This window comes from Linepithema humile, chromosome 2 (assembly GCF_040581485.1).
Source record: "Linepithema humile isolate Giens D197 chromosome 2, Lhum_UNIL_v1.0, whole genome shotgun sequence".
Classification (NCBI taxonomy): domain Eukaryota; kingdom Metazoa; phylum Arthropoda; class Insecta; order Hymenoptera; family Formicidae; genus Linepithema; species Linepithema humile.
The window spans coordinates 19,683,829-19,707,264 of NC_090129.1; the positions used below are offsets into that span (position 1 = coordinate 19,683,829).

General features: G+C 40.9%; 2 protein-coding genes and 1 long non-coding RNA gene across 5 annotated transcripts in view; 2 read left to right on the forward strand and 1 right to left on the reverse strand.

Moving 5' to 3' along the window:
* Frmd5 (FERM domain containing) overlaps positions 1 to 16,369 on the forward strand; it is a 31,958-nt gene extending 15,589 nt beyond the window's left edge. For 2 of the 3 annotated variants that reach the window (XM_067348591.1, XM_067348589.1), the window contains exons 4-12: positions 998 to 1,174; positions 2,194 to 2,405; positions 5,222 to 5,377; positions 5,697 to 5,711; positions 6,447 to 6,535; positions 7,657 to 7,883; positions 8,209 to 8,376; positions 9,116 to 9,634; positions 10,895 to 16,369. In XM_067348591.1, coding sequence (XP_067204692.1) covers positions 998 to 1,174; positions 2,194 to 2,405; positions 5,222 to 5,377; positions 5,697 to 5,711; positions 6,447 to 6,535; positions 7,657 to 7,883; positions 8,209 to 8,376; positions 9,116 to 9,634; positions 10,895 to 11,289 — 1,958 coding nt within the window. In that variant the 3' untranslated portion in view covers positions 11,290 to 16,369. The remainder of the gene's footprint in view (positions 1 to 997; positions 1,175 to 2,193; positions 2,406 to 5,221; positions 5,378 to 5,696; positions 5,712 to 6,446; positions 6,536 to 7,656; positions 7,884 to 8,208; positions 8,377 to 9,115; positions 9,635 to 10,894) is intronic. The other variant, XM_067348590.1, reaches the window with a different exon arrangement.
* The window catches only part of LOC105679062 (uncharacterized), a 24,647-nt gene continuing 1,211 nt past the window's right edge, over positions 1 to 23,436 (reverse strand). Inside the window, exons 2-3 of the long non-coding RNA XR_001101794.2 lie at positions 7,594 to 7,920; positions 1 to 503 (exon numbers count right to left, since the gene is read on the reverse strand). This is a non-coding gene — a long non-coding RNA (uncharacterized lncRNA). The remainder of the gene's footprint in view (positions 504 to 7,593; positions 7,921 to 23,436) is intronic.
* Positions 17,861 to 23,436, forward strand: part of LOC105679047 (unconventional myosin-Ie-like) — a 29,191-nt gene continuing 23,615 nt past the window's right edge. The window contains exon 1 of the mRNA XM_012378821.2: positions 17,861 to 18,089. Coding sequence (XP_012234244.1) covers positions 18,087 to 18,089 — 3 coding nt within the window. The 5' untranslated portion in view covers positions 17,861 to 18,086. The remainder of the gene's footprint in view (positions 18,090 to 23,436) is intronic.

Sequence of the window (23,436 nt, forward strand, 5' to 3'; positions counted from 1 at the left end):
TCACGACCTCGCGCTATAGAGAGGCGGCGACGTTACATTATCGCCGAGTGTAAAGACCGATTTGCATCGCGATACGCTCGTAAACGTATTTGTGCCAGCTATGTCGCATTTGATATAAAATAACGATCTCGCGCGATCTCCTTTTTATAAACTGAAATGCGATCGGTAATAAATCAAAATTATACGTTGCATGTTTTTTTTCGCAAGATGCATATAAGACGATAATCGTGAGTTCTCCCACAAAATAGAAATCCGCAAATGTCACATACCTCGATGTCATCAGGCTATGCCATTAGTTCGCTAATGCCAGCGCTCGTCGCTTCCGTTTCTGTCTTTGTCCACGTTTTTCTTTACGCATGGAATGTTGACGACTGGTTGCTCGTAATCGCGCGATGTATTTCGTTTTATTATCGCGTGCATCGATCGTCGTTCCGAGAAAAAAGAGGAGATCGATATATATATATTGGTCGATCGCCAAACCAGTTGCGAATGCTGTCGGACTGCTGTAACATAGTAGTTAAAAAAAAGTAGTTAAAAAAAATTATAAAATTACACTTAATTATATTTTATTTTTAAAATGAATTATATCGGTTCACGAGTAGTGTGACATTTTTGTGGCAGAATTTCCTGGAAAAAGTATATGACAATTGTTATTTTGTGACAAGGTTTTTCGAAAGGACAAATGTGAATCTAACAAGCCATAAATCAATGAAATTGAATTTAAATATCGATCAAAGTTTCTTCGGATTTTTCGATAAAAATGAAAGAATAAAATAGTGTTTGCAATCACGATTTCAAATTAAAGTTCAACAAATTTGCGATAGCTAAAATTGTGCAAGACACATTTCGAGATAAACGTTGAGCCGTTTACCGGAAGACACCGAGCTGCAAGTGTTGCGCTTCCTTCGCACATAAAACACACGCGCGCACGTATGATGTAGACGAGGGCACCGGTCTGCAAAAACGTATCCGGCCTGTCACTGCAACTATGTTCCAGATATGCACGAGATTTTGCTTTGCTTTCGCGTGAAATTCTACCCGCCCGATCCTCTGCGACTGAAGGAGGAGATCACGAGGTATCAAGTTTACCAGCAGCTCAAGAGGGACCTTCTTTACGGACGTTTGTGTTGCACCCCCGGCGAGGCGTCGCTGCTGGTGGCCTGCATCGTGCAAAGTAAGTTTACGCTCTCTTATCTTTCGCCGAGATATTTCATTCTCTTCTAAATATAAGGGGAAAGCCGTGTAAAGCTACATTCGTCCGCCGCGATTTCTTTCCTCGCGGACAATTTTGGATGTCTAGACGAAAAGATTTTCAACGATTAAAATAGCGGCTTTAATACACATCCGTGTATTGTCAAATATAGTGCGCTTCTCAACGCGGCTGTCTATTTACGGAATATCTAAGATTCTCTGATCGAAGATCCAAGTCTGGAAAGTAATCCTCCGAAGTCGATGCTCTCTTGCATAAATATACGAATTTCAGCCTTTTGTTTCTCCCGGTATAATTGGGAAGCGCATAACGGTCCAACCGATGATTCGCCACTTTCCATCGTAACCGATCGTGACTCGGTCGTATTAAGACTTCGGTCGTCGACCATCAATTCCTAGACCGTTCACCTTTCAAGCGAACCGTATCGTGACTATAACTGCAAAAAGCACCGCTGAATCTTTTTACCGGTTTTGACGGTCTCATAACCGAGCATAATCACCGTGCTTTCTCCCTAATTGTTTATAAGCACGATAAAGCAAGTCTTTTATGCAGATTTCTCGCGCGTTTCACAGAATAAGTAGCGCTGGTTCATGGCGCTCATCAATCGCGGAAGATGGGAAGGAACTGGCGCAGTCTATTTTGATATTTTGCTAGATTTGTTTGCTCGCTCCGCAATTTATCTTCGACGTCCGGTGCGAGCAACGCTCGTTTCTCAATCGCGGACGATTTATAACCGGTCGTCTGCCTGTTGCGATTGAGCGCCGCCTGCGATGAGTACCATTCATTTTTCGCACCGTCCGCCTTTCAGAATCTTAGTTTATATTCGATAATTGCACCCGTGAAACATTTATTTTAACACGAGGAAAATATTGTAGAAAGTTAGGAAATCCTGTGATTTGCGAGAGAGAAAAGTAACGCGCGGCAAGTAATTTCGCGACAATCGACGCTGCGAGATGACGGTCTCCGTTCGTCGGAATTTTCAGGTGAACTGGGGGATTACGATCTCGAGATTCACGAAGGGAATTATATCTCCGAGCACAAATTGCTGAAGACGCAGACTCCGACGATCGAGGAGAAGGCGTTGGAGATACACCAGACGCAATTGAAAGGGTTCACACCGGAACAGGCGGAAAACTACTTCCTCAAATTAGCCTCGCAATTGGACACGTACGCAGTCGATCCGCATCCGGTCAAGGTAATTTTCGTTAACCCTCGCATGCTTCTAATAACAGCGAATAAACGGAGTGAAGGGATTTATCGAGAACTCCTTTGATCCACTCGTTTCCGCGATCGCGCGCGAGCTTCAATTTGCTCGCGAAATCGACGGATTTCGCAAACTTGGTATTTGAATACCAGTAGCTGTGATTAACGACAATGCGGACGATAACATTGTTCGCAGACAAACAAACTCGAACATTGCCAACACATCGGTTAATGGCGTGACCGGCGCTCGGCGGGTTCTCATGGCCGTTTCCTTTCGTGATGCTAATGACGCCCTTCTTTATTTCCGGCAATACGTTTAGATCCGTTAGCGACGAACTGTTGTCCTTTGACGGAGCCTTGCACGGAAGCGTTCTCGGTCGGACAGTGACGAGACTCTTGTGACCTCTCGCGCGATCCTTTATGAATGGCGTCCGCGTGCCGCTCAGTTCGCAGTCGAGTTTGGAGGTCCAAGGCCGTTTGACGATTTATTTATAGGTTGCTACAATCGCGAAATTTTTTCAGCGAACAAGATATTTAAGTATATTATTTTAATTTTCCTTATTATTTTATAAATTAAACTGCTCAACAAGAAAATCGACGCATCTCGAAGCAAGTTTTCCAATAAAACTTTGCACAAAGAGATAAAAAAAATAATAACGATATCGCGGTGAAAAATCTGTGTCTCGAACATTTTAAGCTAATATTTTGCAAAGCCAAATGTCGCGGATTATTTTCTCGAAGTGCGTCGATTTTTCGATAAACAGTATTATCAACTTTAGTCATAAATTGTTTTTATGTTTGAAGTTCAAAAAGATATCGCCCGACTCTTTGATTAGAACGCAGCAAAGTACGCTATTTGCTTCTTTCTTATCGAAAATGGGGATCACGATCGCCCGAATCGCGATCCCCATAACGAGGTCGCGATCGCGAGTTTCGGGGCGAGCTCGTTGATAAATCGGAGCACGACGGAATGCACGCCTATATATCGTGGATAAAAGTCGTATATCTCGTTTACGTCGATAAGAGTCCATAACCGGTTTATCTTCGGCGCGAGAACCATCGCGTTTTGCACTCATTTCATAAATTCGTCGGCTCCTCCCTTTTCTCTGCGCGATGCTCGTGAACTCGAAACGTAGAAGTGCGCATTTATATTTCAATCATTACGTTATTATGGTATAATAACGTAAATACCGCGTTATTGCTGCATCCGTGAAACGTGAGTTATGCAATTTAATATTATTACAAGCAGCGATATAACGTAAACCGACCATCATGCAGCGCCGGGTGCATTGTTGGTTTTAATTCACTCGCACCACTGAACTCGCATTTAATACGAAATGGCTTCGATTTGCGCGACTCCGTGTCGAGCGGTTTGATAAAATGGAAACGTTTTCAAAGGTATCCGATTTTAGCCGCCGCTGACATATCCCTCAATATCATGGAATATGAAACAGAGTTCATTGATATTCAAACGAGAGGCGATCTTTCAGTGGGATTTCCTCGAGAGCGCATTGATTGTATCTTATCGACAACCGCTCGGAGGTTCGAAACATCTTCATCCCGTTGTTACGCTGCTCAACGATTTATCGGAACTTAATACCTTGGAATTGAGAGAAGTGAAGATTTAATGTTTCCGCAGTAAATCGTATTGTTTTTCACTTATTAGGGGTGCACAAAAGTTTCCATCGCTCCTAAGGCAATTTTCTTTAGTAATATCTTGTCGTTGATATTTTTAGTCAAAATATTTTCCGGCATTATCTGTCACTCTTTTTACCATCTCTAGACAAAGGATGAATACCGCGATGAAAGAAGTGTATTTTTTTAGAGCGACAATATGAGAGAGAAGCTCCGATTCTCGGATGATATGCAACGCAACAAACTGCTTCTTAATCATCATTCATCATTTATCGTTAACACACTTTCCATCATGCCATCGGTGCGATTGTTTAATTAATGCCTCCGATCGATGCGGCCATTGAAACCTCAACCGTTATCTCAGTCGGAACACTCTTGCTGACAAATAAACTGCGACATACAAATGCGACTCGGCGCGAACTAATAATCTCGCGTTTCGTATCGCTTTCGCGAGGAAAAACACTACGCTATTATTCGTCCCGATGCATTCATCGTACTTCCGCATGTGTGTACGCGCGGTAGCAGCTGTCGTTTATTGGTTTTCCAACTTCCTGACTGGATGCTGACATTTTCGCTGAGGAAAATAATCCACACAGCCGTGAGCGTCTTCTGTTTAAGGGAAAATGTCATTTTTACGGCACGCCATCATACGTCCTCGTTGACTAGCAATGTTCTCACCTGCTTTAACTCGCGAAAGAGCGCCCATAAACTATCCGTTTTATGCACTGAATGTTCATCGATCGTTACAATATACACACGCTCACAAAAATAATCGCGAGATTCGATTTGCGTTAATTTCCGAAGAAATTTTTTTTCTCATATACTCAGAATATTTGCAATAATTATTCGACATATGATAAAATATTTATATTTAAAATAATTATTAGTACGATTAATGAAAAATATTATATTAAGAATAATTATTAAATCGTTTTCTCCATCGAAGAAAATTGAATTAAAATTTAATTTAATATCCAATCTAAATTAAAAGAGATTACATTGTAATTGGATTTTAAGGTAATCGTTTTAAATAGTGAATGTGTTAGAAAATTGGGCAAAAATTTCTTAGATTCTCCGTCGTACGCCTATCTTTGCACGAACATCGCGTTACTCCTTCGACCAAGTTGCGATTTCATTTTCTGATAAATACGTTTTCGCGTTACACACTTGCAGGATCCTGACAAGGGTACGCAGCTGCATTTGGGTATTAACCACTGCGGGATCCTGACGTTTCAAGACTCACGGAAGATACAACATTTCCGCTGGTCGGAAGTTCAAAAGATCAACTTTGAGGGCAAGATGTTTATCGTGCATGTGACGATAAACGAGGTAAATATGTGCACGGTTATGCATCGGATTATCATAATTATCACATCGTGACTTGTTATATTTTGAGACGCGACGTGTCATTATGCGTCATTGACAAGTTTTTTGAAAAAAAAGTCCATTTTATCTTTACAACTCCTAAATATGAAAGTTGTATAACACAATGTTGTGCTAATCGCACGTTGTTACTGAAAATGCTCTCTCGTTCGTGCAAGTTTCGCTCGCGTGCGGTATACGCGTACGATATGCGATATGTGACGTCAACCATTACATGATTATAAGTTAAGTAATCCTATTATTCCTCTTTGTTGGATCTATGCAGGACGTAAGGACGAAGGTGAGTTTCAAGAGCGATCTTAATCACTGAATTTTAATTTCAAAGACTCTATTACCACTAATACCACTTTGAATGTTGAAAGGTAGAAGGTTGTTAGAAAATTAGAAAAACTAAAAAAATTAAGAATTTGAAGAACGATTTAAAGAACCTAATAAAAGAAAAGTCAGAAAATTTTGAATGGGTCTGTTGTCAAAATATAGAATAATATAGATTTTGTTGTCAAAGTATAGAATATGATAGCTTTCCAAAGATCATATCTTACGTCGCCTAGCGGGAAATAAACCTTTATTGTACCGCAAGTCTCGTCTTCGCATAGTTTCTCGTCGTTCATAAAATCACAAATAAAGTAACGGTCTTTGTCACCTCGGGACTATGCGGATCCTCTTACAGAGGATGTCAGTCTCGTTTTCAACTATAATTTCCGGCCGCAAAACGTGACGTATCATGTTCTGCGAGCATTAGCCGATAACTATCGTACCGTACGCGTTTCATTCAATTTTACGTTCGCGACATGACTCTGTAATATTTTCCAACAATTAAATGACTTAACATCGCGTAGTCGTTTGAAAACGATCAATCTTGTTACTGATATAATTTAGTGTCAAATTCAGTCTCTACTCGTTTTTTTAATTTTTTTAAATCAAATATGTCGTTTTTTTTTTTTACCAAAGCGCAAATATTTGATAACGCGAAGGGAGGATATTTTCCAATCGTTTTGGTGTTTACAATTTTTAGAAAAAACACCTCGTCGGATTCAAATGTCCCACGACAACAAACTGTCGTCACGTATGGAGGTGCGCCATCGAGCAGATGCTGTTTTTTACGTAAGTATCTCTTGTACGGTTCAGGTGGGATTTACGTTCCTTCGCGTCGCACGTGCCTTCAATGATTACGAAGAAATATTTTATTTATGCGTTTGTCAAAAATTTGTAATACGCTTGGAATACGAGCGAGAAATATTTGTGTTTTAAATTAAAAAAAAAACATTGTTTCCGGTCCCCTGATTTTTTCATACATATTTGCACACGGCACAGCGCGTAATCATCGTGCCAAAATTTCAGCGAGAGACTGTCGGACGAATACGAAATGAGATCCCCCCCCCCCCTTGTTTGCGAGAATTTAGCAACGCCCATTATTTACAAGCACTAAGTTTTTAATATTGTGTTGAAACTTAAGTGAAGTTTGCGAGATGTTTTTCCCGGCGATTAAACCGCGTTTTCGCGCTGAGGCTGCGCCACGGTATACAGCTTTTCGGAAATTCCCGAGATAAGTAATTGGATGAGAGCGCAGCAGCGGTAAAGGTAGTTCCGGCGCAGTTGTAAAAGATGCATCCCTGGAAATATTGCTGGCACTTACATGCTCGGTTTATGCTCGCGCGGCCGAATTTAACGTTTCCATTGCGAGTTTTGACGAACATCCGAACGAGTGCTCGTTTAAGTGGGATTGCGATGAATGTACCGCTTCAATACGCGCGTATACTTTGATGTACGATGAAATATAATGTATATTTTATTTCGAATAACCCGGTGAAAATGTACAGTCTGTCGTTATTTAGTGAAGCGAGAGTTTCGCTTGCCCCTTCGATCGTCGAACATCAAGGCAACGTGCTCGGCGATGCGATCCGAATGTAACGCGTCTGCATTGCAGCTCGTTAGTAACGTGCCGTCCGTTTGGACACTTGGTGAATCCGGGCCGAGTGTTTGCGGCATCGCTGGCGAGTTTGCTTGGCACGTGTTTGTATTTGACATTTCTTTCCTCGCGTGGCGGAAAGTCAACTTCGCGTGAGATTAGTCGGACGAATTAAATCGGCGGATTAATCGCTTCGAATGAATATTTGGGTGTCGAATATAATCTTCGCTCAAACATAATTGTTGCTACATACCAATCATACGGTCTGGTGGCACAAGTGGCATCGGCAGTAATTTAATGGTCCTGTTATCCGCAGCCTACCGAGAGCGTCGGACGCGCCGGTGGTGAGTGGCGGCTCTATCTTCTCCTGGGGATACAAGTTCAAGTATACCGGAAGGACGGAGAGAGAGGTTCTGGAGGAAGCAGGACCACTCCGGAAAGAGGAGCCGCCTATACAACGCTGTCAGACGACGTGTTTGAGAAGGAAGGCCAGTAGCGTACCGGCCACCCCCAGCACGCCCAGCCAGGACCTCGTTGAAATACGTGAGCGGAAGAAAACTTCTCTTGTCCTGCCGTCTCCCTGTTTCAAAATTCAAAACGTCAAGCTTTCTCTCTTACCACTGTGCAATTTATTTATAGCGCCGCAGTACTTTTTTAGTAATCAACAAGCGGCTTTCGCAGAATACTTTCTATTATTGCAGAGAATTTATTATAATCGCGATAAAAGTGCAGCGACAAACAACAGCTAGAATAAAATGATAGATGTTAAAAATTCATTAAAGGGCGATGAATTGTTGGCTAATGATCGCTAATGAACACCATTCTCGGGTGCGAGTCGCACGATAGTCTCTTTCGTCTCGCGTTTCAGGATACTCCAGCCTACCGCGTAGCTGTCATAGCGCGGGTTTGGACGGCGCCGGGATGCTGGAAGGCGGCGCGGGGGTTCCCCTCAGCTCGCCCTACTGTCCAGACAATACCTTGCCCCTTCTGGAGACTGTATCCGAGGACCAAGAGATTCACGCCAGGAGAAACAACGGTTAGTTAATGGCCGTGTCACCGCCTTTTCTCTGTCCCCTCTCTTTCTCTCTCTCTCTCTCTTTCTCTTATCTTCTTTCCGAAACTCTCTCGTTGGATTCCGTACTCTCGTTCAGCTCCCCCGACCCATTCGAATTCATCGCTGCGACGCATGTGTACGCGACAGTGAACGCAGCGATATATTGATCTAATACTTAAAGCTTGCATTGAAATTCTCGCGAAGGAAAATTGTTATCTATAGTCGGGCAACGTGGAGATACCGTATTCGTAGTTGTTAAGTTACTTTTGTATGACAATATTCAGTGCTTTCGATAGAAATTAGTGCATGATGAAGTGTATAACAATTGTAGTAAAAGTGTATGCGGAGTCTTTCCTCTACTCCAGAAGCGAGACAATTTTGTGAATGCTTTTGTCAATCTAAGATTTCCAATTGAGAAGAAATCTAGGATTTCTAATTGAGAAGAAAAATGTTGGAAAATTCAAAGGGTAATACATTCGCTTACTCTCTTGCGTCTTTTTTTTTTTTTTTTTATCAAAAGACAAAAATCTCTGAAAGATCGAAACAAGCAAATCTCGTCCTCGCGATTGTTTCGCTGTCAAGACGTCACTCGCGCATCGATGGCGTTCGTCGCGTCAGACGTGACGCAGCCATTGCGCCTTTTTTTTACGACCGCCGCCGCTTCTTTGGCTTCTTAGACCTTCGGTTGATTTGTTTCCTTCTTTTCTTTCTGTTCTTTTAGCCGTAGACGAAAATGATACGCATGCGAGTGCCACCCACACGTCTACTACTACCATCACCACCACCACTACCACCACCACCACCTCCAACACCATCACCACAAACCGCGCGAAAGCCAAACTGAAATTTCCCAAGAGCACGCTGAACCGACCGCAACCGTTGTACAGTCAGAGAATAGTGATAGGCTCGGAGGAGCTGGCGGGTCGCGACATCGAACACGTCGTGCGGCAGCGCATTAACGCCCTAATTAACGGGGAGCGAAGCCCGAAGGTGGTGCGGTCGACCGCGCTGATAATCAAGAGCTCGAAGGCGCCGGCAAGCGCGAACGGACGCCCCGGAACGGTCAAAAGCCGCGCATACGACGAGCACGGCGGTAAAACGCGCGTAGAGGTAAGCGAGCACGACGGCGTGATAGGCCGCGGCTCGACGACGACGAAGACCGCCAACGGTTGTGCTGGTCGGGCCATGAGATCGGGACTCGAGAATGGATTCGATCGCTCGAAACGGCAGGAGGTATCAGGTAAGCGCGGTGAACCTCACGATAAAACGTAAAAAAAAAAAAAAAGAGAATCGTTCTATCTCCTTCTCTCTGTCTTCCCCTGTCAATCGCGTATCTCATCCCTGTATCCTGTGCGTATGACGTTGTTGAGAATTGTGCTTTGTTTTCCTGTCGCCTAATGTCCTTTATGTTACGCTTACGACACCCGCAATTTGCATGGGCTTGTTATGCCTGTTAATAATAAATCGACACCGTGTCCGACATCGTTGCTCTTCGTGGACCCGCGAGGTATCTCGCTGGTTCGATCGTCGTACTTCACCGGTCGCTCATCGATAACTCCAGCGTGTCCCGAATAAATTTTTCGGGATCGCTGAAAAAGTTTCCCACAGCTAAGCCGCCTTCCGACGAGTACGACAGTCGAATCGATAAAATACTAATCGCAGATATGTACTTGCTGCGTACGATAATGACGCGAGTGCACGCGTAGACGTGAATTCACACGAAAACAGTCATCTGTCGATTTCCTCCGCAGAATCGCTTCGTGGAGATCAATGAGGCTAGCTTTCATCTAGTAAAAAAGCAATCCTTGATAAATATATTTTTGAAATTACGATTTAGATACAAAATTCTGCTAAAAAGACATTTACCGTAAAAATCTTGCACACGAACTTTGAAGCTGAATAGCAAAATAAGAGAGATATTGATTGAGTAAACTTCGATGTTACTTTTAAGAAAATTAATCACGCAAAACATACCTTTTATCAGTGAATCATTCTAGAGATATTTAACAAGTTTGCATATTCAAGAAAATGTTTGAGAGAGTTATTTATTCTATCGTATGTTTCCTTAACCCGATTCGCTGCGGCGAATACACATCGCGCTATAGACATTCTTCATCGTTTGTATGTAATTGGGTTAGTTCAACGAAAAATATTCAATTTGATAATGTGGATATAATCAGCCGCCGCTCAAAGTTATTATTTCATTTGAATCTCCTCCGCGTGACAAATTTATTATGCAGAAAGTTGACGCGTTTTTTGTATACATTATTTTTCGACAGCGGAGAATAAAGGACGTCGGTTCGAATGAAATTTAAGAGTTATTCCAGTTTTTTCACATTGCAAAGTCAATATATTGCATACTGAAAGTTCCACGAACGCGATCTGAAAGCTCGGAGTAAAATCGTCAGAGCGTCCGCACCTGTAACGTCCTCCGTCCCTTTTACGAATCGCGTACTGGCGCAACCGTCCAATAGCATCGATCGCGTCCTTTCTGTTTCAGTCGGTCAGCACGAGGGCGAGGCGAACGACTACTACTTCAGGGACTCCTTCGATCACTCCTCGTCGGAGAGCCAGCTGCTGGACGCGTCCGGCAAGCCGCACAGCCGTTCGGTCACGCCGGTGCCGAAGATGCAGAAGCTGCAGAATTCGAAGCTCTGCTTGCAGCAGCAACAGCATCGCCAAGGCCGGCGTGCGGCGAGCGGCAAGCTCAGGCATCGGAGGCACGTGCTCTTCATCACGACCATCATACTCACGATCACGATGTTCATCGTGACGGTACTGGTGTTCGAAATGGACACGTTCAACAGCCTGCGTAAGATGCCGGGAATGGTGGCCTTAAGCCAATATTACGTTCCGATAAAGGAGTTCCTGCGGACCAAGCTCGGCCTATTCTGATGCGACAAGATGACCGGGCCGAGGTCGTCCTACGTCGTCGCGTAGCTCTCTATCTATCTACTCTCTCTCTCTCTCTCTCTCTCTCTCTCTCTCTCTCTCTCTCTCTCTCTCTCTCTCTCTCTCTCTTTCTCTTTTCCTTCAGTGCCAAGTCGCGGGCGGACTCGTGACTGAGAGATTTACGGCCCTCCCTTTCCCCCCCCCCCCCCCCCCCAGTCGCGGCGAAAAAACGTGCGCCTTTTACCCACCCTGCTCCCTGCGTTGCGCGCCATCGCGTCATAGCTTGGTCGCGCGAGCGCGAGTGTCTCGGACCGAGAGAGATCGAGTGACAAAACGGAAGCTAAAGGAAGGCCGGAAGGATGAAGAGGAGAGACGAGAAAATATCGCGTAGGAAGGATCAGCCGAAGTCGGAATTTTGCGCGACGAGAAACGTATTCGATCGGCGAACAATCAGAATTCTGTAAAAAGGAACTGTGTAAAAATTGTACTCTATTGTACGAACGGAATGTACATACAGATTTATGTTTATGCGTTTCAGTTTTACGCGTTTGTAACACTTTTCGAGTACTTATGTTCACGAAGAAGAACATTTTATGGTCGAGGATTTTATTTCATTGAATTCCTCTGACTTGTTAGCAATAGATTTACTGTTGTTACGAGTCGTTGCCGACTCGCTTGCTATTTCGGCGGAATAAAATTTATAAAATCGATGTATTATCGAGTATCTTAAAAGTAACATTAAATTTAGATTTTGTTCTGTACAAAACAGCTGTCGTTGCAAAAATATTCAGAGCGTAATACTTATATAATGGACAAAATATGAATTTATGACAAAAAAACGATCATACAGACGATCGATTTATCGAGAGAGTACGTTCAAATAGTGAAAGTTAATATTTCTAGACAATTTCTACGAACGATCAGAACGTTTCTCCGTTAGAAACGTTTAAACGTTCCATTGGAATTTGTAATAAAAATTAAACGAAATCCATTTTAAAAATGGCATAGGAAATCTTGCCAATTAAATATCTTGCGAATCGCGTGGTTATTTGACAAATATAATTACACGACTTCGACTAGGAAAAGAGTTTTTATTCGGCGCGGGTATAATGCCTTCCGGAAACTGGATGGATTTCAAGTGCGATGCTGGTTATCGAATGGCCTATCGTGTTATTACGAAACGGACACAAGAATGGGAATGCTCTGTTCTTCTTTCCAGACGCGTGACTTTCTCCGTGCGTCGCGGATAACGCAAAAAGACACGCAACGCAATACTACACGTGCGTGACAGTATAATAAACAAAATAAAGCTATTTTGACATTGTGAAATGATGAAAGAGAGGGCACACAGAAAAGAGCGGATGTGTAATATATTATATATAAATATATATATATATATAAAAGGTCGCTAATGAAGCGACACTACTTACTTATAGGGACTTTAGATTATTTTAAACGGTCAACGAAAAGCAATCGTTTCGTAGATAATTGTAGGCAATATACATTCAGCTCTAGTACGGAGAAGTACGGTAAGATTGAAAAATCTGGCGTCGGTGGCAACGTTAAATTTGTGAGATTTCCCGCTGATTTATCCGCTGTCGTTCCTCTAATCGGATGTGCGCGAGCGTAGGTGCGCTTGATGTGCGTAATCACTTTGTCTCATCATTGTACATTCCCGTGAGAGTATTAATAACATACCTCATCTCTCTCTCTTTCTCTCTTTTTCTCGTTCAAATTCTCGATACATTTTTAGGATATCTCTCACTATAGTGAGATCTGTCAGGACTTGCTTGTAAAATCATTTCACGGAAAATATTTTAGGCGTTGAAGATTTTTTTTATCTCTATTTTATCGTAGTTCTTGTGTTATTTAAGAGAAGAATAAAACAAAATTAAAATAGATTGAACAATTATGAAGCGTGCTAATTTTAAAGATCAAAAATATATGACTTCTAAAATAAATTTTTATAAATCTATTTTGCTTTTTACAGAATTATATTGTAATTCTTTACATATTTTTGTATGTACGTCAGCAAATCCTGACTTATCTTATCGTAGACGTCCACTTGAGTGTTTACCTCTCAAAAGCAGCTGATGATAAATTTTGGAAAATGGCAGTTGGCGATTACAAGCAACTCTGTTGACTATAGAGACACAATTAACAGAGGATAAGAGCTTGTACTCTCGAGTGGATATACAGTTTTCACTATCAGTCATTTTTCCTAAAAGTGCCTACGCTGTCTTAACACTTTTTCGTATCATTGGACTCGCTCGATATCCGCCCTGAGAACTAAAACGAAAAAAAAAAAAACGGGACGGCTCGAGAAAAACAGAAACTATAAGTAAAGTAAATAAATCTCACGCCGATCGTTGCATCGGAGCGCACCGGCGCTCTCCTGTTCGCGAAATCATGCGACTCGTTCATGTCGAGCCTTTTTCGATATAGATTTATCAGAATTCAAATTAAAATGTTCTCTTTATAATTTTATGTAACAGAACACGTTTGAAGGATCGGAATTACACACATACAAAATACATATCACTGATATATATTTTACATATGTGTGCTTTCTGATTGTTAAAACGTTTCTTTTATTACACAGCGCACGAAATTGTAAATAGAATTCTATTTTCCATTCCGTTGCGAATAGATCGTCTGAAATGTAATAATATTGATTCAGCACAGACAACTCTAAGAAATTAGATTTGTAACTGTGCGAAGTACGAGGTATATTGCTATACAAGTGTTGAGTGTGGAAATTTGTGAGACTTCACGAAATTCGGCTTTGCTGAGACACGTCAAAAGATGGTGCGACTGTTTCGCGCGCGCTCCGTCGATTAATCTAAACAAAGCCTGTCTTCTACTCTACCATTGTCAAGGAAACTGACAAGCTTATCGCATTATCCGAATAGGACGATTAATCGCGGAACGAATTTGCATGTTCAACATCTAAGTCAGCGGGGTCGCATAAATCAAAATTTATTTCACTGAAATTGAAGATGAGCGAAATAAAGCGAAATAAAAAAAATCCGCGTATACATACCGTTTTTTGCGAAACAGGAGAGCGCTGTGGCTGACAAGCTAGTTGTATAAATAAACGGAGGTCAATTGCAATATGTATAATGTAATTCTAGTTATAAATTAAGAATACCCGCTCGCTGGGCCGATCGATGTAAAAACATTAAAATCGCAAAGAATTGGGAATTTAATGCGCTATTTCTTCTATTTGATCGGAATGGTCTACTCGGTCTCTCAGAGCAATTCTTGAGAGCAAAATTATCCGATGGACATAAAAAAAAAAAAAAAAATTTCTACAATATCACATTTAATTCGTAAAAGTTATACTCTCCGCGGGTGGCTCTCGATAGTAAAGTGTGCAGTTAAACTGAATTAAACGCTGAACTTATATTGAAATTTAAGATTACATTACACTTGAGAATTATGTTTTTGCAGGGAAAGTTTCTTATTGCTCAACAGTGATTCTTAATGCTAAAATTCTCCGAGAAGCATAGCGCGTTGGAATTGGTTTTCCATTTCGAATATCGCAAGTTTCTCTCCGCTATCGAGACGCGTGTCGGAGAGTGAAACTTTCAAGTGGACACTCGGTCTAAAGTGCGGCGAGTTCAAAAGAGCAAAATAGACAGTTGTTTGATACAAGGGATGGAGTGGAATATATTGAGAGTTCAAGATCGTCGTGACGCGGTACAGCTTCTCTCAATTCTGCGCGCGATACATTTCTCAGAACTTCCCCGATAAAATTAAGTTACGATAGAACGATACGTTACTCGCAACTGTACATAAGAACGTAGAAAAAAAGTACTCTGCAACGTTGAAAGTGTAAAGTTAGCGAATTGAAGGCAGTTGGGGACACATATGTACAAGAAACGTGTGTTTTCAATCATTTAGATCCAATTTGTAATCGAATTATTAGTGACGAATTTGGTATCGAACGTGTATCATTAAGCAACCTTCTTTGATTTCCCAAAAATTGCTCAGCGCAGATTTCATTTAAATCGGAATAGCCGTTAGATCGTAAGTAGCGTTTCTTGGGTTCGAGTCTTTAGTCAGAGAGGAGAAATTTCAAATTCTCTTTTTTAAGAATATGTAATCCTATTATAGGTATGATATTTTAAAGATATTATGCGACATAGTTGCGCAGAAAAATGTGAGAGATTTAAAGTATATCTCCCTTTACGATATTCACGTTACTCATAAGATTTTTGTATCATCAGTTAATATTGTTGTAAAGCATTTCGTCCTTATTGTCAATTTGTTTCGATGTAATGTGACGCGCCGTGCGGAATTGCAATATAATCGTTAATTAAAATTGTGCTGACGAAACACATGTCGCGCGTTAATGCAGACAGATCCAACGCTTCTCGCGTAAACGCGAAATTCGCGAATTTGTTTCCCCGTAAAATTCTGAATATTTTTCTGGTACGCGGTGATCGTATTTCGCTGAACACGGCTATACGTCAATTGTTACTGTAATTAACTTAATTTCTCTCGCTGCCGATGTGTGCGCGCGTGTGCGTATGCGTGTGCGTGTGGATGTGCACTTTCATGTAGATGTACATCTAGCCTACCGCGTTGCTTTTCATAGTCAACATTTCGAGGTTTTCGGGATTAGTTTGTTAGATAGTTTGTTAGATATTTATTTGACAACTAATTGAATAAGTGATATGTATATTTATTCGCTATAGAGCTGCTACGTAAGTGAGTTTTAATCAACCTTTATACGGAATGCAGGAATAATTTAACAGAGGGCTAAATACTACATTGTGTACAAATGTGGCGGTGGATGTTGAGTGCAAGTGTAATATTAATTTAACAAAAAAAGAAAAACAAAAAAAAACGGCCGACGCGACGACGATGAATGGAGCTCTGCGCTAATCAAAACGAAATAACGATGATAATCTTTCTACAATCTCCATTCGTATGTACACTTTTTGTACGCTTGCAAAACGTAGCGTAACAGTTGTAGACGTATGAGGGGTGCGTTTTTCTTCTGGTCTGTTAGTCCTTGAAATTTTGTATCGCATGCATGAATAAACAAAACATTTCATTGCAAACGAACAAGAAACGAGAAACATTTAATTTACCACTCACAATAGATCCACTCGCGGCGTGTTGCTCTCACTCCGCGCGCAAGAGTCATCGCGACGTGTTGCTTTTGTACAGCTCTTTGGAATTAAAATAGCGAATGCGATATCTCGGTTTTTTAATTATTGAGGAAAGATAAAACACAAATTAGATCACATTTGCTTACTAGAGTTAATCTTTACAGCCTTTGTAATCAATTATCCAAATTTTGTTGTAAAGCGATGATGAAACCAATGATTGATTAAAGAACTCGTTTTTATCGCTAATGGCTGCTTAAATATTTACTAAAGCAAGTAACACATAACATTAACACAGATACCACAGTTGACAGTGGAGAGTGTATAATCTAATCAATACTAATGATAACGAAAAACCGCAACAAAACTCTCACTTAGTCATTCGTGTAATTTCAAAGCCGACTTGTCGTTTCATCAATATAGCATCACGAATGACTACATGACGCGACGCACGTGTACAATTATGATTCACCACATCATGACTTTATTTGCTGCTGATTTTTCAAATTTATGCGTCATTTATACTAAATGTATGCGCGTAGAAATCAATTCTCCGCTTGAAACGTAAAATCAAACGACTCTCATAAAGCATTAGCGAACAATGTGCTCTTTGAAGTGTTAATATTTTTAACAGAGAAGCTGTGGAGATTAAGAGCCCATATCTCATGAAACTAGGACGAGTTCATCTGTGGAAAGTGAATCGACCTTGGATTAACGCGACTCGAAGGTGTATGCATAGAAAACGCGGTATGGAGGCTACACCTGCCCTGCCCGTAGAAGGAAAGTGCCAGAGCTGCCGCTGGTGTTTTGTAGGATCTAATGCAATCATTGGTGATCGTACCGTGACATGTATACGATCAATAAGCGAATTAACTTTCACATCGATGAAATACGTCGATTTTCCCTTTAAATCCTTATTATTTCTCCGCGTGATCACCGCTGCAGATCTACAATTCGCTATCTAGAATTCGAGATTCTGTTTATAATCTTAAATATTCTATTATTTGTAATTTTAAGTAATAACAGAAAAAGCCAGATTGTACAAAAATATATACCAATAATATTTTGTATGTGTAATCCGATTCTTTGAATGCCTTTTATCAAATAAAATTATAAATAGACTTTTATCTCGAATTCCGTTGCGAATTATACATTGTCCAAAGTGGGCTTTAAATAACAGATAAATAAAATTTAATATTTCTTCAAAAAAATATACGCCACGAGAAAATAACGTGAAGAGAAAGTAGAACGCAAATCCTTAAAATGTGGCACCAGGACCGCCCGTCGCGTAAAAGGTTCAACGGAAAAGGGCCGAGAAAAATGAAAATAGCCGGTCTCTGTTTCAGTGTCGCAGGCTCAAAGCATCAACGTGCTCTTCACGACTCCTACAAAGGCAGGCAGGCGAGTGTCCGTTCCGGTGCTGCGTGACTCACCAAAGAGTAGTTCAGTGCGCGACGGACTACGGAGCCGTCGACATCGGTTGCACGTGTGCGCATCTTCTGATAACGCATTTCTCGCGCGCTTCTGTCATTTAAAACGTTAGTTAAGTGATCAGTGATCATCCTCGATGCTGTGTGTATCACGTGTGTCGATATGATTGAAACTAATTGAAGTTTTGACTGATCAAGTTTTGAACGATCAACTTGGGAACTGTTTGGTGGAACTTTCAATTTTGACGACATGGTAATTAAAAATTTGATTATTACTGTCGTAATTGTAGAACAATTTTTAGAACAAACTCAATTTTGAAGGTGTCTGAGACATATCGAAGGAAAACGTGGTAATAAATTTCGAGAAAGGGCATTATTTTTTGTTAAATGAAGAATTATAACATTGTTGAACCACTTTATCGTCGAAAAGTGTAATTTTGATTTCGAGGAGATGTTATTTATGATACTATATTGCAACGATTGAATAAAATGGAAGTAAAGTTATTAATTTTTATCTAACATAGGAGTTGAAATTCTAATCAAAACGAAGGGCATTGTAGATTAACCGTAAAACGGTATCTTATCACGTTAGTATTGCGTTAACTACAATATACTCGCTGTGAAGCGAGTATGAAATTCAAGCGGGTCTTGAATACATATAAATATGTTTTCACTGTCGCGCTCAATCTCTTTGACCTCGGAGTAAACTTTAAATTCAGCCCAGATTGTGTCGCGTCGCTTTGACTCTTGGATCGTGAGTAATGAAGCTTCTTGCGATCGGATGACGTCAGAAATATTTTCCCGTTAGAGTTCTTACCTTCGGCAAGTCTATTTATTAAATTAAACTTTTAATTACAAGGAGAAATTGTTTTTATTCGCGCTGAAAACTTCTGCTTGATACATAAGTTTTCATATTAATTTTAGAAAGTGCACGTATAATAATAAAAAAAAGAATGATTGAATTATATGATACAATTGAAAAAACATCGCAAAGATCTTGTAAAAAAAAAAAAAAAAAATATAAAACGAGGAACCAAGCATGATCATGCGAATGATCTTGAGTTTCTGTCTCACGTGATCTTCGTGTCACGAATGCACTTCCTTACGTCGCGCCTTTCTTTGTCTTGTGATCCGTAAACGGGAAGTGATTCATTTTCTCGTGGCAAGACTAAAATGTTTCAACAGGGAAAAGGCCGCTTTAAGGCAAGGTCGATCGATCGTCCTCGTGAATTAAAGTGCATGTCTTATATCTGCAAAATTGCCCACGGCATTAGGTTTCGTCGCTCGCAAATTGGAGAAGACGTTGGAGATGACTCGGAATTAATTGGAAACCGATAATCGTCTTTTTTTACACCGAACGTCATCGTGTCGTGCGTCGCGCAAGGACTATCGCGTAAATTATTTGCAAGTGTAGAAAAGTCGCGTAAAATATTGGTGACGTGCTTGACACGGATCATTGAGCGATTATTTCTATGAAATTTATTAATCATTCAAGTCTCGGATCATTAAAATTGTCGGAATGCATTTTGCACATCATCGATATATTGAAATAATCTTAACCCCAATTTGAAAAATCCATAATTTGCTATAGAATTCTATTTATAATTTTATATACACACTGCGTAATACTAAAAACATTTAAAAAATCACAGCACACGTATACAAAACTATTAGTGATGTGTACAGTGCCGGATCTACACATAAGCTAGATAAGCTACAGCTTAGGGCCTCACATTATAAGTGGGCCTCCTTAGTATAGAAAAGATTTAAAAAAATGTATTTTTTGTTAATAAGCTGGGGGCCTCCTTAAGATCATAGCATAGGGGCCACAAAATCGTACATCCGGCCCTAGATGTGTATTTTGTACGCGTGTATTTAAATTCTTTAATACGTTTCTTTATGATGAAATTATAAATAAATTTCTTTTAAATTATAAATCTATAGAGAATAATGTGAAATAACGGGAGATAAATAAAATCGACTTAGTTCTCTTTTATGTAACGCTTTCCGCGTCAGACTTTTACAAGACTACGAATACAGTTGACGAAAGCAGTTCTCTCACACGTTAACTGTTCATTCAGAAAAACTGACCAGACGGCAATTGGAATTCCCGATGCGATACGCACACCAGTCGCTTCCGTGTAAATTGACAAAACAGGATTACCTCACGCGCGCCGGCGCGCAGTGAGTCACGTTTTCCAAGACGGAGTCTTACTCTTAGACAGGTTCGTTGAACCACTTCCCGCCTTTTTCTTTCCTCCGTCACCTCATAGTTCACTTTCGAGTGAGGTATATATCTCGGCCAGATAGAATTTCGTAGGTGGATCTCTATTTGGCTCGTACGAAATGATTGTCGTCAGCGCGCTTATTACGCGCTATAAACCGCCTAAGTGCGCCAAGTCGTATGCCGCTCACAATTGCATAGACAATTACTGGACAATTGCATTTATGCCTCCTAAACCGGTCTCTATATTTAAACGCACACACGCTCAAGCATTTCCAAAGAGAGATTTTTCTTTATGTTCTATTTCCTAAAAACCCGGCAATATACATTTTCCCACAGAAAAGCGTGTTATTCGAACGCGGAAATTCATTATTGTTAGACAAAGAGGTAACAATTCGGATGTATCCGCAGCTATCCGCAATTCCTTCCAATTTTCACGACGAGTTGTTACGTTATTATCCAACAGTTTCATTCATGAGACGAAATTCTCCAATTGCCGCAGTCTGATAGATTACTGCTTATTCCGAGAATTGGAGCAATCGCGGTGATGTGAAGCGGTCAGTGATGCGTGTAATGATGTGTCTTAAGCATCCCGATAAGGTATGCATGTCGAAAGTGTCCATAGTATCTTCTGGGAAGACTTTTACGGCCGTTATTGCGCGTTGGAAATTTTACGGTTATGCACATTGCGTACACCGGTCGATATAATGGAATATCCTGTTAGAGTTCGCATTGACTTCTGCAACGTTCCATTGCGCGTATCGATAAATATTCAGTCGACAGTGCGGGATAAGATATAAGATAAAATTGAAGACTTATCAGGAAATTGGTTTTTTTTAAACAGAGCGAAAGTTGAGAGTTATCTTCCCCTTTTAATCTCATGACACGATTAAATATCGATTGTTTCAATTCGGTTCAATTAGGGGCGAGTGCAAAATGACATGATGCGGTTTCAATCTCTATTCGATTAGAATGCCATTTCACGCCGATATTCGCGAGGATCGTTATCGCGATGAGCAGGTTACGCAATGTCGACACACTCTTATCGGAGCCGTGCAAAGAGAGAGAAGATAACGCTCTAGCCTAGCTAGAGAAGATAACGCATGCACGCACGTCCTTGCGTTGCGTGCTTATAATCGTAGCACTGTTAATCGTTCCGAAGAATGCATGTTAACAAGGCCAAGAGAGAGACGCCTTTCCCTCCGCGCGAAATAGCGCTTTATTGTCCGGCGCTTTGTACTCTAACGCAACTCCGTGCGTTTTCTGCCATGAAATCCTTCTGAGAAAATTCCAGGGTGTATCATTTTCTATCAGCGGATGTCTCCACCTGCCATGAGTCACGAGATTATTTCTGCAACGTTTGACAACAAATCTCGCAGCGCCATTTATTCGTGGAAAAATCCTCGCGCGTTGCGTCGAAATAAAATATTTTTATCGATCTTCTGTACGCAGTTGAGTTCAAGAGATCCTTGAAATTTGATAAAATGAGCCTGTATATGTAAAAGTTTTGTCACATTCGCGAATCGAATCCATTATTCGATATCTTTGGGTTATATGCTTATCGATAACCAAAGGTTGTCTTATCATTTGGTTGACAACAAGCGGTTCCCTGGATAAATTTGTTTAAATATCATTCTAAATTAACTAAATAACAAGACATGTTGTTTAAAAGGAACATAGCATTTCAATCAAAACGCGGAAAATAATATATCACGCGCGGCAAAGTTTCCTAGTGCAATCTCTGCTTCATTAAACGTTCGATACGTTCAAAATAAATTAGGATTCCTTCAATTAAAATTTTGTAGAATGCAAATTAAACTGTTATAATAATTAAAATAATTTAAAATCCTAAAATAATTCCAATTGTAACAATTCCAAGATGAAAAAAACGACAGATTAATCTTCAACAAAAACCGCCAAGATAACGCTGCTGAAAAAACTTTCTCCAGCATTGCCTTGGCTCTTTATGTCGGCAATCCGTCTCATTTTTTTCACCTTAAAATTCTTACAATTGAAATTATTTTATCGCTTTTAATTATTTTAACTATTAAACATTTTAATTTTAATCTCAAGCAATTTTTATCTCACAAAAATCCGGCGAAATACACACGGTAGGAAGACCGGAGTCTACAACAGCGATATCTCGTTGACCGTCACCGCGGCAGCGGAACTGCGGTGAACGAACAGACAGTTTCATTGCGCCGGCCGCGACGGAGGGAGCCGTGAAATCATGCCGCCGCTCCGAACCGGCACGCGCGTGACAACAGGGAACATTATGCGATCGATGGTGCGGTCAGTAGCCCCATCAATCACAATTAAACCGACTCTATGATAGCTTCGCCGATCGCGGCTTAATGGCAAAAGATGGCCAGCTTTCATTGTTGACAAAATCTGTCGCTCGTCGAAATTGCGGCGATGAGAAGCGGAAGCTCCGCGTGCATGCGTGTCCATTCATCTCTCTCTCGTTGGGCATTGTCAGCCGCCTGCGAACGCTGGTTCCCGCCGCTTTCTACGGTCTCTGCGGACTGACGAAATCTCTCCCTTTCCTTCCCCTCCCCCCCCCTCTCTCTCTCTCTCTCATCTGTCGTTCGTTACAGTCTGTTTGCGAATTTGCTCGCGCGTTGCATCTGCGCAAATTGCTTTGTCGATATAAATTGATCGTCGGGCCGAAATGTCAACGGCGCGACGACATTTGGCGGAATCGATGCTGATGTGTCCCCGGAGAGGGGAACAAAAGCGCATTGCATTCGTTTATTTATGTGTTTTCTAAGGCCAAAGATAAGAATTAACAACTTTGTATAATTTTAATGTGTATAAAATATTTATAATCTGCAAGATCGATGCGCGCGTCACTCGTATCAATATGTTAATTGGCAATGACCGACTTTCTACGATGGATTATATCGACAATGTCGGTCGTTTAAGATTCACGGGAGGAGGATTGTCTTACGAAACGTTGCACTATATTCGATCCTCTGGAATTATGCGGAATTCGTCGAAAGGGAATCGTCCGACCGGAAGCCTGAATATGCGCTGACTTCAATTTCTCTCGTATTCCTCGACGCCACGCCACGTGCAATCGAGAATGCGTGTTTCTCACGCTGGGCTTCCATTCACAACACCTACTTACGTTCGTTACTTTACGATCAATCGTTAACGCGGTTTCTTCTTCTATTACGTAAATCGCTGTTAGATAAGAAAATTAAAATGATTTATAATTCCATAAAATAATTGTACATTTCCAGATTTCTTGCAGATTGAAATATTATATTTACGCATTTCTTGCGTGTATATCAAGTTTTAATAAATAACACTGAAAGCGCTATGAATATCATTAGCTTTGAGATAAAAATCATTGAGCTTGTGCGTGTTATTT